Source organism: Pelobates fuscus, chromosome 4, assembly GCF_036172605.1.
Source record: "Pelobates fuscus isolate aPelFus1 chromosome 4, aPelFus1.pri, whole genome shotgun sequence".
NCBI lineage: Eukaryota > Metazoa > Chordata > Amphibia > Anura > Pelobatidae > Pelobates > Pelobates fuscus.
The window spans coordinates 9687394-9704995 of NC_086320.1; the positions used below are offsets into that span (position 1 = coordinate 9687394).

The following is a 17602-nucleotide window of genomic DNA, read 5'->3' on the forward strand; positions in this document are numbered from 1 at the left end:
AGCCTCTCCCTGCCCCCTCCTGCCTGTCTCTCAGATAATCCCTCCATATTGTCACTGTGTATGGATAATCCCATTATTTATCATTGATATAGAGGAATTTAGGAGCCTTTCCCTGCCCCCCTCCTGTCTGTCTCTCAGATAATCCCTTCATATTGTCACTGTGTATGGATAATCCCATTATTTATCATTGATATAGAGGAATTTAGGAGCCTTTCCCTGCCCCCTCCTGTCTGTCTCTCAGATAATCCCTCCATATTGTCACTGTGTATGGATAATCCCATTATTTATCATTGATATAGAGGAATTTAGGAGCCTTTCCCTGCCCCCCTCCTGTCTGTCTCTCAGATAATCCCTTCATATTGTCACTGTGTATGGATAATCCCATTATTTATCATTGATATAGAGGAATTTAGGAGCCTCTCCCTGCCCTCCTCCTGTCTGTCTCTCAGATAATCCCTCCATATTGTCACTGTGTATGGATAATCCCATTATTTATCATTGATATAGAGGAATTTAGGAGCCTCTCCCTGCCCCCTCCTGCCTATCTCTCAGATAATCCCTCCATATTGTCACTGTGTATGGATAATCCCATTATTTATCATTGATATAGAGGAATTTAGGAGCCTTTCCCTGCCCCCTCCTGTCTGTCTCTCAGATAATCCCTCCATATTGTCACTGTGTATGGATAATCCCATTATTTATCATTGATATAGAGGAATTTAGGAGCCTCTCCCTGCCCCCCTCCTGTCTGTCTCTCAGATAATCCCTCCACATTGTCACTGTGTATGGTTAATCCCATTATTTATCATTGATATAGAGGAATTTAGGAGCCTTTCCCTGCCCCCCTCCTGTCTGTCTCTCAGATAATCCCTTCATATTGTCACTGTGTATGGTTAATCCCATTATTTATCATTGATATAGAGGAATTTAGGAGCCTTTCCCTGCCCCCTCCTGTCTGTCTCTCAGATAATCCCTCCATATTGTCACTGTGTATGGATAATCCCATTATTTATCATTGATATAGAGGAATTTAGGAGCCTTTCCCTGCCCCCCTCCTGTCTGTCTCTCAGATAATCCCTCCATATTGTCACTGTGTATGGTTAATCCCATTATTTATCATTGATATAGAGGAATTTAGGAGCCTTTCCCTGCCCCCCTCCTGTCTGTCTCTCAGATAATCCCTCCATATTGTCACTGTGTATGGATAATCCCATTATTTATCATTGATATAGAGGAATTTAGGAGCCTCTCCCTGCCCCCCTCTTGTCTGTCTCTCAGATAATCCCTCCATATTGTCACTGTGTATGGATAATCCCATTATTTATCATTGATATAGAGGAATTTAGGAGCCTTTCCCTGCCCCCTCCTGTCTGTCTCTCAGATAATCCCTCCATATTGTCACTGTGTATGGATAATCCCATTATTTATCAATGATATAGAGGAATTTAGGAGCCTCTCCCTGCCCCCCTCCTGTCTGTCTCTCAGATAATCCCTCCATATTGTCACTGTGTATGGATAATCCCATTATTTATCATTGATATAGAGGAATTCAGGATTCTCTCCCTGCCCCCTCCTGTCTGTCTCTCAGATAATCCCTCCATATTGTCACTGTGTATGGTTAATCCCATTATTTATCATTGATATAGAGGAATTTAGGAGCCTTTCCCTGCCCCCCTCCTGTCTGTCTCTCAGATAATCCCTCCATATTGTCACTGTGTATGGTTAATCCCATTATTTATCATTGATATAGAGGAATTTAGGAGCCTTTCCCTGCCCCCCTCCTGTCTGTCTCTCAGATAATCCCTCCATATTGTCACTGTGTATGGATAATCCCATTATTTATCATTGATATAGAGGAATTTAGGAGCCTTTCCCTGCCCCCCTCTTGTCTGTCTCTCAGATAATCCCTCCATATTGTCACTGTGTATGGATAATCCCATTATTTATCATTGATATAGAGGAATTTAGGAGCCTCTCCCTGCCCCCCTCTTGTCTGTCTCTCAGATAATCCCTTCATATTCTCACTGTGTATGGTTAATCCCCATGGGTATATGAGTTTTACAGTCATTGTTTAGCTCTGACATCCCAATGTTACCAAACAGAATACACCAAGTGCTAATAACTTCCATCCATTAACAGGTGTACCAAGATGGCGCAACCTCCTCCCCAGCACCAACCGACTTCCGGGAGTAGTAACATGGCGGCTTCCGCTGTCACAACGCTGCATTGGCTGTAGCGGCAGGTTCATTAAACTTTATTGACAACAAGCTCGGTAAACACGGAAGAAGATGGCAGGAGCTGAGAGAGCAGGACTGAGCTTGTTATTAATGGTAAGCCCAGAGCCCAGTGATACATCATCTAATACAGGATATACCCACCTACCTGCACCGCCTGTCCTGCTACCTACCGCCAGTGTGCTCAGTGCTGCCCCCAGTGCACAGCCATGGGGGGAGGGAGGGTGTTTGGGGGATATAGGGGGTATGGAGGCATAGGGGGTATGGAGGCATAGGGGGTATGGAGGCATAGGGGGTATGGGGGATATAGGGGGTATGGAGGCATGGGGGGTATAGGGGGTATGGAGGCATGGGGGGTATAGGGGGTATGGAGGCATAGGGGGTATGGAGGCATGGGGGATATAGGGGGTATGGAGGCATGGGGGATATAGGGGGTATGGAGGCATGGGGGATATAGGGGGTATGGAGGCATGGGGGATATAGGGGGTTTGGAGGCATGGGGGGATATTGGGGGCATGGGGGGATATAGGGGGCATGGGGGGATATAGGGGGTATGGAGGCATGGGGGGATATAGGGGGTATGGAGGTATGGCGGGGATATAGGGGGTATGGAGGCATAGGGGGCATGGGGGATATAGGAGGCATGGGGGGATATAGGGGCATGGGGGGAAATAAGGGGTATGGAGGCATGGGGGGATATAGAGGCATGGGGGGAAATAAGGGGTATGGAGGCATGGGGGGATATAGGGTGTATGGAGGCATGGGGGATGTAGGGTGTATGGGGGATATAGGGGTATGGAGGCATGGGGATATAGGGGGTATGGAGGCATGGGGGATATAAGTGGTATAGGGTGTATGGGGGTAAAGGGTGTGTGAGGGATATAGGGGGTATAGAGGCATGGGGGGATATAGGGGTATGGAGGCATGGGGATATAGGGGGGATATAGGGGGTATGGAGGCATGGGGGGTTATAGGGGGTATGGAGGCATGGGGGGATATAGGGGGTATGGAGGCATGGGGGGATATAGGGGGTATGGAGGCATGGGGGATATAGGGGGTATGGAGGCATGGGGGATATAGGGGGTATGGAGGCATGGGGGGATATAGGGGGCATGGGGGATATAGGGGGTATGGAGGCATGGGGGGATATAGGGGGCATGGGGGATATAGGGGGTATGGAGGCATGGGGGATATAGGGGGTATGGAGGCATGGGGGGATATAGGGGCATGGGGGGAAATAGGGGGTATGGAGGCATGGGGGGATATAGGGGGTATGGAGGCATGGGGGATGTAGGGTGTATGGGGGATATAGGGGTATGGAGGCATGGGGATATAGGGGGTATGGAGGCATGGGGGGGATATAAGGGGTATAGGGTGTATGGGGGTAAAGGGTGTGTGAGGGATATAGGGGGTATAGAGGCATGGGGGATATAGGGGTATGGAGGCATGGGGATATAGGGGGTATAGAGGCATGGGGGATATAGGGGGTATAGAGGCATGGGGGATATAGGGGGTATAGAGGCATGGGGGGATATAGGGGGTATGGAGGCATGGGGGGATATAGGGGGTATGGAGGCATGGGGGATATAGGGGGTATGGAGGCATGGGGTGATATAGGGGGTATGGAGGCATGGGGGATATAGGGGGTATGGAGGCATGGGGTGATATAGGGGGTATGGAGGCATGGGGGATATAGGGGGCATGGGGGTATGGAGGCATGGGGGGTATGGAGGCATGGGGGATATAGGGTGTATGGAGGTAGGGGGTATGGAGGGGGGTGTAGGATGTATAGGGTGTATGGAGGGGGTATGAAAGGGTGTAAGGGGGAGTATAGGGTGTATGGAGTGTGGGGGGGAGAGGTGTATGGGTGTCCCTGAACTGACAATAAAATATCCGATCTGGACAGTCTGCCTCATCCTGCAATCAGACTCTGAGCTCACTATAAATTAGCTTAAATTATGAATTCTCAGAATTATTTATTGTCCCTTATTCTCTGTATTCCCCATATTGTCGAACTACGGCAGTTTTTTAAAGTACCATAAATCCTCCTCTAGTTATTCTTTAGTAACTGTGCTTGTAGCGTGTGGTATGGGTCACAGATACGGTATGTAGCGTGTGCTATGGGTCAAAGATACAGTTTGTAGCGTGTGATATGGATCACAGATACAGTTTGTAGCGTTTGGTATGGGTCACATACAGGGTTTGTAGCGTGTGGTATGGATCACATACAGGGTTTGTAGCGTGTGGTATGGATCACACACGGTTTGTAGCGTGTGGTATGGATCACACACGGTTTGTAGCGTGTGGTATGGATCACATACAGGGTTTGTAGCGTGTGATATGGATCACATAAAGGGTTTGTAGCGTGTGGTATGGATCACAGACAGGGTTTGTAGCGTGTGGTATGGATCACATACAGGGTTTGTAGCGTGTGGTATGGATCACATACAGGGTTTGTAGCGTGTGGTATGGATCACATACAGGGTTTGTAGCGTGTGGTATGGATCACATACAGGGTTTGTAGCGTGTGGTATGGATCACATACAGGGTTTGTAGCGTGTGGTATGGATCACATAAAGGGTTTGTAGCGTGTGGTATGGATCACAGACAGGGTTTGTAGCGTGTGGTATGGATCACATAAAGGGTTTGTAGCGTGTGGTATGGATCACATAAAGAGTTTGTAGCGTGTGGTATGGATCACATAAAGGGTTTGTAGCGTGTGGTATGGATCACATACAGGGTTTGTAGCGTGTGGTATGGATCACATACAGGGTTTGTAGCGTGTGGTATGGATCACAGACAGGGTTTGTAGCGTGTGGTATGGATCACAGACAGGGTTTGTAGCGTGTGGTATGGATCACAGACAGGGTTTGTAGCGTGTGGTATGGATCACAGACAGGGTTTGTAGCGTGTGGTATGGATCACAGACAGGGTTTGTAGCGTGTGGTATGGATCACAGACAGGGTTTGTAGCGTGTGGTATGGATCACAGACAGGGTTTGTAGCGTGTGGTATGGATCACAGACAGGGTTTGTAGCGTGTGGTATGGATCACATAAAGGGTTTGTAGCGTGTGGTATGGATCACATAAAGAGTTTGTAGCGTGTGGTATGGATCACATAAAGGGTTTGTAGCGTGTGGTATGGATCACATACAGGGTTTGTAGCGTGTGGTATGGATCACATACAGGGTTTGTAGCGTGTGGTATGGATCACATACAGGGTTTGTAGCGTGTGGTATGGATCACATACAGGGTTTGTAGCGTGTGGTATGGATCACAGACAGGGTTTGTAGCGTGTGGTATGGATCACAGACAGGGTTTGTAGCGTGTGGTGTGGATCACAGACAGGGTTTGTAGCGTGTGGTGTGGGTCACAGATACGGTTTGTAGCGTGTGGTGTGGGTCACAGATACGGTTCGTAGCGTGTGGTGTGGGTCACAGATACGGTTTGTAGCGTGTGGTGTGGGTCACAGATACGGTTCGTAGCGTGTGGTGTGGGTCACAGATACGGTTCGTAGCGTGTGGTGTGGGTCACAGATACGGTTCGTAGCGTGTGGTGTGGGTCACAGATACGGTTTGTAGCGTGGGGTACGGTTTGCGTCCCCGCTAACTATATAATTGCTGTCAGACTTAAGAAATGTTAAAGGGACACTACAGACCCCTAATGCAGTTTAGCTTAAAAGTTTGTGTGTCCTTGTTTTTATTTTACAAAATGTGCAGATTTTAATATAAATTGGGGTCAGAAGGGGAAAGCTGCAGACAAGAACTACAGATTATACAAGCTGTTTTAGATATACCCAGAGCTGAAAAAAATGCATAATTAAATGTATGTTTTCATTGAGGGTATATCTACTACATTATTAAATAAGATCCACATTTTTGTTTTTAATACCTAATATATTTTTGCTTTTGTAATCAAATGTGTTCTCCCAATGTCAGGCCATATTTACCACCATGTATATTGTTTCAGTTCTCTTAGGACATGTGAAGTCAACATCCCTACAGTCCAGAAGTATGTGAAGTTAAGCTGAAATAAGTGAAAATGTACAGAGAAAGAAAACTTCAGCGCCACGACCCTTCTACTTCATCAGAGACTAATGACAGTGAAGTGGCATCATCTTCTGACACATTATCTTCTTCCCAAAATGGGTTAAAGACAAAGACTAATTTCCCGTTTTGCCTATTGCCTGTTGATTGCCAACTCCACATTTTTTCATTCCTCTCCGAGGTTGAGAAATGCACCGCTGCACTGGTTTGTTCAAACTGGAGCAAACTGATGCGCACTCCTCGTTTGTGGAGAGTCGCTGACTTCATGAGGTTGGGCGCTTTTATCTCTGGTATGGATGGTGTGTTGGCATCGTTTCGGGAGTTTGAGAGGTGGAAAGAGTGGGTGCACCAATATGCCTACCATTTGGCATCCCGTGGAGCCAGCTTGCTGGTTCTCCGGGCCAGCTTTGATCTTGGTGACCAAAGGACCAAGTGGGCAGATTTCCTTCTGCAGTTCCTGGACAAAGTTCATTGTGGAGAATTAAGAGAGCTGGAGCTGAACTGGACTTTAACACACTTGGAGCCTTTGGATTTGTATCCTCCTGAGAGCATGGCCCAAATATGCATGGCAAAGACAGACCAGTTCAATAGTTTTCAGACACTTTTTAAGCAGCTAACCCGAACTTCTCCAAAACTGAGCCGCATGAAACTCCCTTTTGATTGGTCAGAGCATTCAGTTTCTCTCCTCACACATTTCCAACATCTGAGCACATTGGAGTTAAACTACTTCTGGGTATTCAAAGGGGTCCAACCAGAGACTATGCAAAAACTTACAAGGTCTCTTCCAAAGTTAAAGACTTTGATCCTTCAGATTTTGGTCCCGGTGAAGGACCTTGGAGTCTCCTATCCCCTGGAATCCAAGTCTTTGGAGTTTTTAGATGTCTCTCAGAGCCGTGGACTTGTCTTTAACCATCTAGATTTACCTTCCCTTAAAGAACTCCGGGTGAAGAAAACTATTAGGGGTATCATTCTAAATCGCAGAACCCGTGTGGCGCTCCAGACTCGCTGGACATGTTTGTATGACCTTTTAAAATCTGGGACCCCTAAACTTCAGGTATTCAACTCCCACAGATTATTACCTTGCTGGCCAACACAGAGTTACCTTGAGCTCAGTGAAGTTTTGCTGCAGTCCTGTTACTGCATTCAGCACACTGACACGTGGCTCCTATAACGACCTGTTTAACTCCTGGGATTTGAAGGAAAAAAGACTACACTTACCTTTTATAGATTTTAGGCACAGAGTGAATGGTTGAACCATTTATTAAAGCAGACAAAGCTGAGCAGGATTTTTTGTGCATGGTATATGTTATAAACCTTTCTTGATTTGCCTGTGCAGTAACTGTGTTAACACAGCATTACCACCACAACTTTCTATAATCTTGAGCCCATTCCCAAGGCTAAATGCAGTGGTTTTATCATGGCCCAAAATTCACAATTTCCAGTAGAATATAAGTATATTCATTATAGTGGTCACTGCAAATGCAGACTCGGCACTGTGCTGTCACAAATGACCCCCTACCAAATGAATGGCAGCCAATAGTCCCTCCACCATGTTAGCTAAATAAAGTGTCCTGAGTCGAGCATACACTGGGGCGGTTTCTACAATCAGATGGTAATGTTCCTGCGACATAACATACTTTCACATGTAAGAGTATGCGCGTTCGGTATCAACATTGTCCTTTCCATTGGTGTTACTGTAGATGTTGCTATGTATAGCCCAGAATCTTTTTCTTTCTTTTTATTCTATTTTTACATACATTCGACTGTCACCTAGCACAACCAACATTTAACGGAACACAAACGTGTGCTATCTGGTCAGATTCAGGGTCCCCATAACAAGTAAAATAAAGATGTTTTACTCACTATTGGTTCCTCACCCTGCTGATCTTGTCACATCCACCGCTCCTACCCCATGGCCATGCTTATCATCATTGAAACATTGGGGGGCAATTGCACATGCACAGCAATCAGCATCTCCTCATAGTTCTTAATTGGCTCAATGCATTGCTATGGGAAGCGTTCAGCATCGTCATGCAGAGTTTGACTACATAAGAGATTGCAGGAGTTGTCAGAGTATTTTATTATCTGAGTGACAGCCCCTAGAGGTGGCCTAATGGACAGTAGTAAACACTGCCTTTTCTCAGAGATTGCAGTTTTTACAATAGTCAGATTGCAGGGAAAGGCTCTGTGCCCCACCCCTGCTACATTAGGCTGTATGGGTGCTGGTGTTTAGAGTCTCTTTAAGACTTTTGTCCTACAGAATTAAAGTAATATCATGCTTCCAATAAATGACTTTCTTGGAAGCACTCAATAAAAAAAAAACACAATTTCACTCTCCTTTCTCCTAATTATGTCTATATTAAAGGGACATGATGGTCACCAGAGCAACTCCAACTTACTATATTTGTTCTGGTGAATAAAATCATTGCCTTCAGGCTCTTTTCAGTAAACACTGTCTTTTCATAGAAAAGTTCAGTGTCTCCATGCAGGCGATGGAGACATTGAATGTCAGTCACCGTCTGCATGGAGACACTGAACTTTCCTCATAGAGATGCATTAATTCAATGTATCTCTATGAGGAGATGCTGATTGGCCAGGGCTGTGTTTAACTTGTGCTAGCTTTGCCCCTGAGCTGCCTCCTAGACAGTCTCAGCAAAATCCAATGCTTTGCTGTGAGAAAGCATTGTGATTGGCTTTGAGCGACACTTCTAAAGATGTCAGCCAAGTAGGCAGATCAGGGGCAGTGCCATCAGCTGCAGGCTGGAATAAAAATAAGATTTTGCGATATTTAGGGGGTGGAGGGTGCTAGATGGTGGTTGTAACACTATAGGGTCAGAAATACATTTTCCTGACATAGTGTTCCTTGAAGACTTTTATCAAGTGTACAGTCTGTTGTTGTAACAGACTGACTTTTTTTTTTTTTTTTAGATCAAAGTTTTTATTTTGAGTAGAACAAGTAGTGACTTAAATTATAATAATGTGAGACATGAATTGAATTCCATAATAAATTACACGTATAGAACAATTACCCTATAACTGCTGTGAACGCATGATAAGGACAGGATCCCGAGAACCCATGTGTCTGACTTGGTCACTTCTGCAGTGCTTGAGAACCTCGTTTGCAAAAGGAACTCATCTTAACGCTATAATTTCACATATTATACATGTATTCATTGTTATGGAGATACAAATATATAAACTCCCCTTGACACTGTTGTGCTATATACTTACACACAAAGCCATTCTGCATAAAAGACCCCCACATCCACACACTGTTATGCAGCTCTGTTTTTTTGTTTTTTTTCAAATGTTTGGAATTTTTATTTAAAAGTTTAATCATTTTTGCTAAGTTTAACAGATTCCCCCGATCACACACAGCCCTGCCCCCAGTGGAGGTGTGGCCAAGGGACAGACTACACATTTCCTTCTAGCTATATTGATTCAAACCAGCAGGGAGTGCTGTGATAGGCTGTTAGCTGGCATTCTCAACCAATCACAGCCACCCATTGCTGCTCAGGGTAATACTTGCTCATTAGTCCAAGCAGAGGCGGTGGGCTGCTGGAAATTCTCATTTAGTATTAAAACTGTTTAACATGGAATGGAAAGACGATGCCAGGGGACGCCAGACACTATAACCACTTCAATGAGATGAAGCAGTTAGTGTCCCTTTAATGCTCTGGAATTCAACCTCTCTGCATTTACTCAAACACCTTCATGCGTTTAATGCCCTCTTTAAGCTGCGAGTTATTAATGGGGTGGATGATACTTTTCACAATTTATTATTTTTAGTACTTTTTGTAATTTCCTTATTTCCTGCCATCAGTTATCTACAATTGGAGCAATGATTATACAAAGTGCAAATAACTAGTAACCTATTAATCAAATGGCCATGAGTTAAATGTTCTAACTGCATATAACTGTGTAAAGATATATTTATTTTAACAATTTTAGCATTTGGCTGATCTCATGTTATAATAACAGCAGCGTGTCGTTTTTTTTACCCGTATCTTACGGTCTGTGATATTTTCCTTCACCGTTTATCACAGTGATGCGGTTATAATTGTTATATCCGTTTGTGGTTGGTTCAAGTGCAGAGAAGACAGCTTAGACTTTTTTCCCCTATTAATTTTTCTGATTCTTTTCACTTGTACCTCATTGTTACCCCACGGTGAGTGAAGCTGTCAACTCTACACTGACCAGCCACAACATTAAAACCACCAAATATCATGTAGGCCCCCCCTCGTGCTTCCAAAACCGATCTGATGCATTGACATGGACTTCACAGGACCGCGGAACGTGGTCTGCAACAATCTCTAGGTAGGTGGTAGGTGTCAAAGTAACACTGCCCCTGCCGGAATGCCTTCTTCCCATAGTGCTTCCTGCTACCATCTCTTACCCAGGTAAACTTTGCACATGTACAGGCCATCCCCCAAAAAAGTGATTCATCAGACTTGACAATCTTCTTCCATTGCTACATGGTCCAGTTCTGGCTCACATGTCCCTATTGAAGGTGCTTTCAGCAATGGGGAGGGATCATCATGGTCACGGCCCCATACACTGCAAACTGCGATGCAATGTGTGTTCTGACACCTTTCTATCATGGCCAGCATTAAATTTTTCTTCAATTTGAGCTGCATTCGCTTTTGTATATAGAGATTAACTTTCAACAAAAAGAAAACAAACAGCCCAAAGCCAGAAAGGTCCAAGAGCGAGCTACACAGGTATAATTTGGTCCTGCATTAGGGTGTACCTGGAGGACAGGGGTATAATGTGGCCATGCCTTAGGGTGTGCTCGGAAGACGGATATAATTTGGCTCTGCATTAGGGTGTACATACAGTTTATAATATATGCGGCGACGAGGCTCATCTTCCTGTCCGCCCACGCCTCACCCTTCTCAGTCCCTACATTGGCTTCCTGTAAGATATAGGGCTTAATTTAAAATTCTGGTTCTTTCTTTCAAATTTCTTCATAATGCTGCTCCCACCTATCTATCCTCCCTAATACACAAGTATGTCCCATTTAGACCCTTACACTCTGCTGAAGACTTACGTCTATCTTCTGTCCGTACTCCCACCTCTGATGCTCGCCTTCAAGACTTCTCGAGGGCTGCACCGTTCCTGTGGAACTCGCTTCCCTCCTCCGTTAGATACTCACCCAGTCCACTCCTTCAAAAAATCATTAAAAAAACACTTCTTCATAAAAGCGTATCAATTAAACTGTTAATAGCTCCCAACTGATTCCTCTCTTCCAACTGTCATTAGTCTAATACTATCCTACCTTTTGTGTCACTATACCCCACTCCCTCTAGCATGTAAGCTCATTGAGCAGGGCCCTCAACCCCTCTGTTACTGTGTGTCCAACGTGTCTGTTCGTCCACCCACTGTAAAGCGCTACGGAATTTGTTGGCGCTATATAAATAATAATGATACCTGGAGGACAGGGATATAATTTGGCCATGCACTAGGGTGTCCCTGAGAGACAGGTATAATCTGGCTCTGCATTAGGGTGTGCTTGGGGGATAGGGGTATAATGTGGCCCTGCTTTAGGGTGTGCTCGGGGGAATAGATTTCCAGATAATGGTTTGTCCTAGCCCCATTATACAAATATATTCGGGGCCAGTACAAACCATTATGTGGAAATCTATTAATAAACAGGGCTATACACAGGACACGAGGTCACGCATTTAGGCTGGAAGAAAGGAGATTTCATCTAAGGCAAAGAAACGTTTTGTTTTTTTTACAGTAAGAGCAATAAGGATATGAAATTCTCTGCCTGAAAAGGTGGTTTTGTCAGAGTTTATACAGATGATTAAACTATTTCGGGTCAAGAAGGAATTTTTTCCTAGTTTGTTGCAAAATTGAAAGCGCTTCAGACTAGGTTTTTTGTCTTCTTTTGGATCAACAGCAAAAACATATGTGAGGAAGGCTGAACTTGATGGCCGCAAGTCTCTTTTCAGCTATGTAACTATGAAAATAGGGGTATAATTTGGCTCCGCATTAGGGTGGGCTTGGAGGACAGGTGTATAATTTGGCCATGCATTAGGGTAGGGGTCCTCAAACTTTTTAAAAGGGGGCCTGTTCCCTGTCCCTCAGACACTGTTGGGGGCCGGACTATAGTTTGAAAAATATGCTGATACTTATACAGCACTTTACAGAGAAAAAAGTTCAATACATATAAAGAGCACGAGATGTAGGCCCTAAATTACGCTGAACATTGGAATCAAGATATATTCCCTCACAAGAGTCGCAATTCTGTAGTTCGGCCCATTCCATTTGGTAAATCGGATAAAAATTTCAATGTCCACAGAATATGGGTTCCGGAAAAGCTGTATGTCCTGTTCATGGAGACGAAACTCTTTAAATATAATTTGAAACTCCTTTTGCAACATTTCTAGTACATCCATACATGTTTTGTTTGGGAATGCAACTGCTGTTTTTTCCGCCAACAGGTTTTGAGTTTGGGGGGAGATGGCAGAAGTTTTCCTCCTTGACTTGTTTAATGAGGAGGTCTAATTTTACTTGAAATGCTTTCACATGTGAATGCATATCACAGATGAGCTTCCCCTTTCCTTGAAGTTGACCTTTAAAACTGTTGAGTAGCTCGGTTACATCTGTCAAAAAGGCAAGGTGCCATTTCCATTCTGCATCTTTGAGCTCTGGTACTGTTTTTCGAAAGCATAAAAGCAGAAACCTGTGGAAGTAAGTCATAAAAACTTTTCAAAACTCGCCCTCGACTCAGCCAACGGACTTCTGTGTGGTACAGAATATCTTCATAGGCAACATTTAGCTCAGACAGAAACTTCTGAAACTGTATGTGGTTTAGTGCATGAGCTCTAATGAAGTTAACACAAAATACCACAATTTTTCATGACTGAGTCCAACTTCAGTGATTTACAACGCAGTGCTTGTTGGTGGATGAGGCAGTGTATGGCTATTGGATGTGAATGGTTGTGTTTGTCCATCTCTTTGTTAATGCGTGCAACCACTCCTTTCATAGACCCCACCATGCTAGGAACACCATCAGTTGTCACACTTGCTAGTTTAGTCCAGTCCATCTCCAAATCATTCACAGTTTGGCAAACTTTTTCATAGATATCCTCTCCTCCTGTTGTTGTTTCTTTGATGTTTTTCAGTGCAGCAAGCTCCTCTGTGAGATCGAAATAATCATTTGTCCCACGAAGTAAAATTAGAAGTTGTGCAGAATCACGAACATCATTGCTTTCGTCGAGTGCCAATGAAAAATAGCAATTTTTTTGAGGAGTTTTGCAAATGCAGATGCAAATTTTCCCCCATTTCTTCAATCCTTTGTGTAATTGTAGGTCCTGAAAGACTCACTGTACTAAATAAATTGGCCTTCTCTGGACACATCTGTTTGGAAACAGAAAGAATGCATTCTTTAACAAATTCTCCCTCTACGAATGGTCTGCCAGTGCGCGCTATGAGCTTGGCAATTTGAAAACTTGCTCGCAATGATATATTTAGTTGCTTTTGCTTCACAAAAGTATTTTGCGGAGTTGTCTATCCATTTTTCAGTTTTAATATTTTATCTTTTCTCACTTGTCCGACCAAACAATCATATTTATCTTTTATGTTGAGTTTCGTAGTGTCAACGCAAATTGTGTTTCTTGAACACATACTAAATTCTGGCATATCAGACAAACAGCTCTTTCTTTGTACTGCGTGAAAAAGTAATTGTAAGTCCACTGATCTTTGAATACCCTGCACTCAGAGTCAATTTTTCTTTTTTGACATAATGATTTCCTAGGGATTGAAAATTGCTATTAGTAAAATACCAATAAATACAGAGCTACAAAAAACAATTTACCAGCAATAATGACTAAACTAAAATAAAAAATTTCAGCGCTCAGCAATAGTGCAAAATGGTCAGCGCTCAGCAGTAACGCAAATGGTCAGCGCTCAGCAGTAACACAAATGGTCAGCGCTAAGTAGTAGGTGAAGAAGGTGCTAATAAGCCATCCCGTATGATAATAGTGATGATGCACATTAAATGCCTGCTTGCTTTGGTATATACACCAGATATGCACATTAAACATCTGCTTGCTCTGGTATACAATAAATTTCTGTGGAAAATATCCTCCCCTACGGGAATGGCGCTGGTTTTGCCGCCAATTGCGGCGCCTGCGCACTAAAACCCCTGCCTATGGCAGTGGGGGGTGGGCTCTCGAGCACTGGTGCGGCCGGGTGAAGACGCGCGCCCGAGCACACGAGCGGCCAGGCGCGGAGAGACTGTATCCTATAGTGGCAAGACAGCGGCCGGTTCTGCAATTACCGGGCAGGCCTGGTACAATTTGGCCCCACATTAGGATGAACCTGTGGGATGGGTACTGTAGGAAATTAGCCTTTCTTGGAATATTCGTTTGTCACACACTAGTGTTCTAATAATTGAATCCGAGTGTTTTGCATCCAAAAAATTTATATTTATTCAAACATACACAACATCTGAAATAGCATACGTCAATGCACACATCTGTGGACCAATACAGAGCATAGGCGTGCGCACGGGGTGTGCCGGGTGTGCCTGGGCACACCCTAATCCCGCGGCACGCCTATGTATATTGAGACCGGCAGGGGAGATCTCAGGATCTCCCCTGTCGGCTCATGCAGAGCCGGCGCTATCCGAGCGCCGGCTCTGCTCTCAGCCTCCCTCCTCACTGACCCACATGCAGGGAGGGAGGGAGGAGAGGACCCAGCGGAGCTATTGCCGGCAGCTCTGCCGGGTTCCTCTCGCGAGATATGAGCGTTGCCGCGGCAACGCTCAAATCTCGCGAGAGTGAACTCTAGCCCCAGAGGGGCTAGAGTTCACTCTCCACTGGACGACCAGGGATGGAATCAGCAGCAACAAGGATCCCCCCTCCCTACAAAAGGTAAGAAGGGAGGGGGGATAGCAAGTAATGTACCCCCACCTCCACCCCCACAATCACCCACACACATACAGCACACACACACATACAGCACCCACAGACATACACAGCACCCACACACATACAACACCCACAGACATACACAGCACCCACAGACATACACAGCACCCACAGACATACACAGCACCCACAGACATACACAGCACCCACAGACATACACAGCACCCACAGACATACAGCACACATACAGCACCCACAGACATACACAGCACCCACACACATACAGCACCCACAGACATTCACAGAACCAACACACATACAGCACCCACAGACATACACAGCACCAACACACATACAGCACCCTCACACACACACAGCACACTAACAGCACCCTCACACACACAGCACACTAACAGTACCCTCACAAACACAAACAGGACCCTAACAAACACACACACAGCACACTACCAGTACCCTCACACACAGTACATTAACAGCACCCTCACAAGCGCACACACACACAAACAGCACCCTCACACACAGTACATTAACAGCACCCTCACAAGCGCGCACACACAAACACCCTCACCCACATAGCACACTACCAGCACCGTCACACACACATCACACTAACCGCACACACACACACACACACAGCAGTGTGTGTATGTGTGTATGTATGTGTATGTGTGTATATATATATATATATATATATATATATATATATATTTGTGTGAAGGGCTCATGATGGCAAAGAGAAATAAGACCTAATAAGTGTAGGATGGTATAAACGTAGCAAGTCGGTTGTGGTGTGCCGAAACCGACGATGAGGTAGGCCTGAAAATAAAGAGGGCAAAAATAGAAATTTCAATATTTAATACAAACTACCAATATACATACTTTTAACAAGACATGTTCTGAAAAGCATTTCTTACTTCTTGTACAGGGTTAGGAATGTATCGTGTGTAAGCGGATGATTTCCAGCGCCCCAGTGTCTTGATAACATGAACCGGTATGTTAACACTGGAGGCTGTGGAGGCCGCTCCTATGCGGAAGGAGTGGCCTGAATAGTTAGCTGGCTTGAGTCCCAGCTGTGTTAGTAATGACCTAACGTGGGTCATGAAGTTGGTAGTAGTGAGAACTGAACCTCGTAGAACAAAAAGTGGTTGTGATGGTGGTGCCTTGAGACTCTCTGTATAAGAGTCCAGTATTTGGACGGGGCACCATCTGTTGTGAGTCGGATAGTATTTAACCTCTACGGGTGGAGCGTGTTGACTGTTTTTGGAATGAGGTAGTGTCAGGATATAATAGTCCATGTGTTTGGTTAAGTGCGAATGAAGCAGTAGGTGAGTGGATTGTGTTGTATTGATGGCGGTAAACTCTCTAGGTCTCAGAAACCCATAAAAAGCCACGTAAATAGCTGTTTTGATGACTAGAGTTGTGTTGAAGGAGAAGGGTTTTAGATCTAGTAGTTGTGATAATTTCTTAAGGATATGAAAATCTATAGGAAGCCTCTGTGCTGTATGCGGGGGTTCGGATCTTTGTATACCCCTAAGGATGTTCTTGATTTGGTATGATGACATGAAACTTGAGTTGTTGGGTTGTAAGGTCAGCATGGGATGTTGGATGCCTGTAAGATATAGTTTGATTGTGTTGTAAGAAAGTTTGAGTTTGATGTGGCAAAAAGAGGCAAAACCTAAAAAAGATGTCATGATGAATGGTTGTAATATGTTGTGTTCCAAAAGGAATCTTTTGAATAAACTGAAAGCTCTGTTGTAGGTTTTCCTGGTATTTGTAGATAGAGCTAGTTGGGACAAAGTTCTGCAATGTTGCATGATAACGTCTAGTCCATTGTTAGCTGATGGAACAGTGGAGTGGCCGTGGCTGTGAGCGCGGCTGATGGGAGAAGTTGATGAAAGGCCTGGAATTTAAAACGAGACAAATTATCAGCTGCCTCGTTACAAATACCTGGAATATGAACACAATGCAAGAAAAAATTATGACATGCTGCCAACCAAGTGAGTTTCCTCAAAAATCTCATGATAGTAAGGGAGTTGGAGCGACCTTTGTTGATAATGGAACAGGTTGCTTGGTTGTCTGAGTAACACCTGACTGATGAACCTGTCCATAGATGTCCCCATGCCACGGCAGCCGCCACGATGGGATATATCTCGAAAAGAGCTGAGGTAGAGAAAAAACACTCCAGGTCCTGCACCTCTGAAGGCCAGCTACCCCAAAGCCATTCGTTCCCAAAAATCGCTGCAAAACCTGTGGTAGACGCTGCGTCTGTCCAAACAGTAGGAGAAGTGTCAGACAATTGAGGGAGGAACATGCTTTTTCCGTTCCAGGAGTTTAAAAAGTTTCTCCACATGAGAAGGTCTGCCGTGGCTTGGGTATCTAGGGTTAATCTGTGTGCATCATGTAGAAACCGTGGGAACATG

General features: G+C 44.6%; 1 protein-coding gene across 2 annotated transcripts; it reads left to right on the top strand.

Annotated features, from left to right (window-relative positions):
- Nucleotides 1-2238: 2238 nt before the first annotated feature.
- On the top strand, nucleotides 2239-7864 carry LOC134607683 (uncharacterized). Of its 2 annotated transcripts, none has more exons than XM_063450225.1 (2): nucleotides 2239-2330; nucleotides 6203-7864. In XM_063450225.1, exon 2 carries the CDS (start codon nucleotides 6275-6277, stop codon nucleotides 7448-7450), a length of 1176 nt encoding a protein of 391 aa, XP_063306295.1. In that variant the 5' UTR covers nucleotides 2239-2330; nucleotides 6203-6274; the 3' UTR covers nucleotides 7451-7864. The 2 variants fall into 2 exon arrangements, with proteins under 2 accessions (XP_063306295.1, XP_063306294.1); XM_063450224.1 differs by having other exon boundaries at nucleotides 6212-7864.
- The last annotated feature ends 9738 nt before the right edge of the window (nucleotides 7865-17602 follow it).

Excerpts from the sequence above, each read along its gene's own strand:
- LOC134607683 (XM_063450225.1), top strand. The coding sequence starts at position 6,275 with ATGTACAGAGAAAGAAAACTTCAGCGCCACGACCCTTCTACTTCATCA.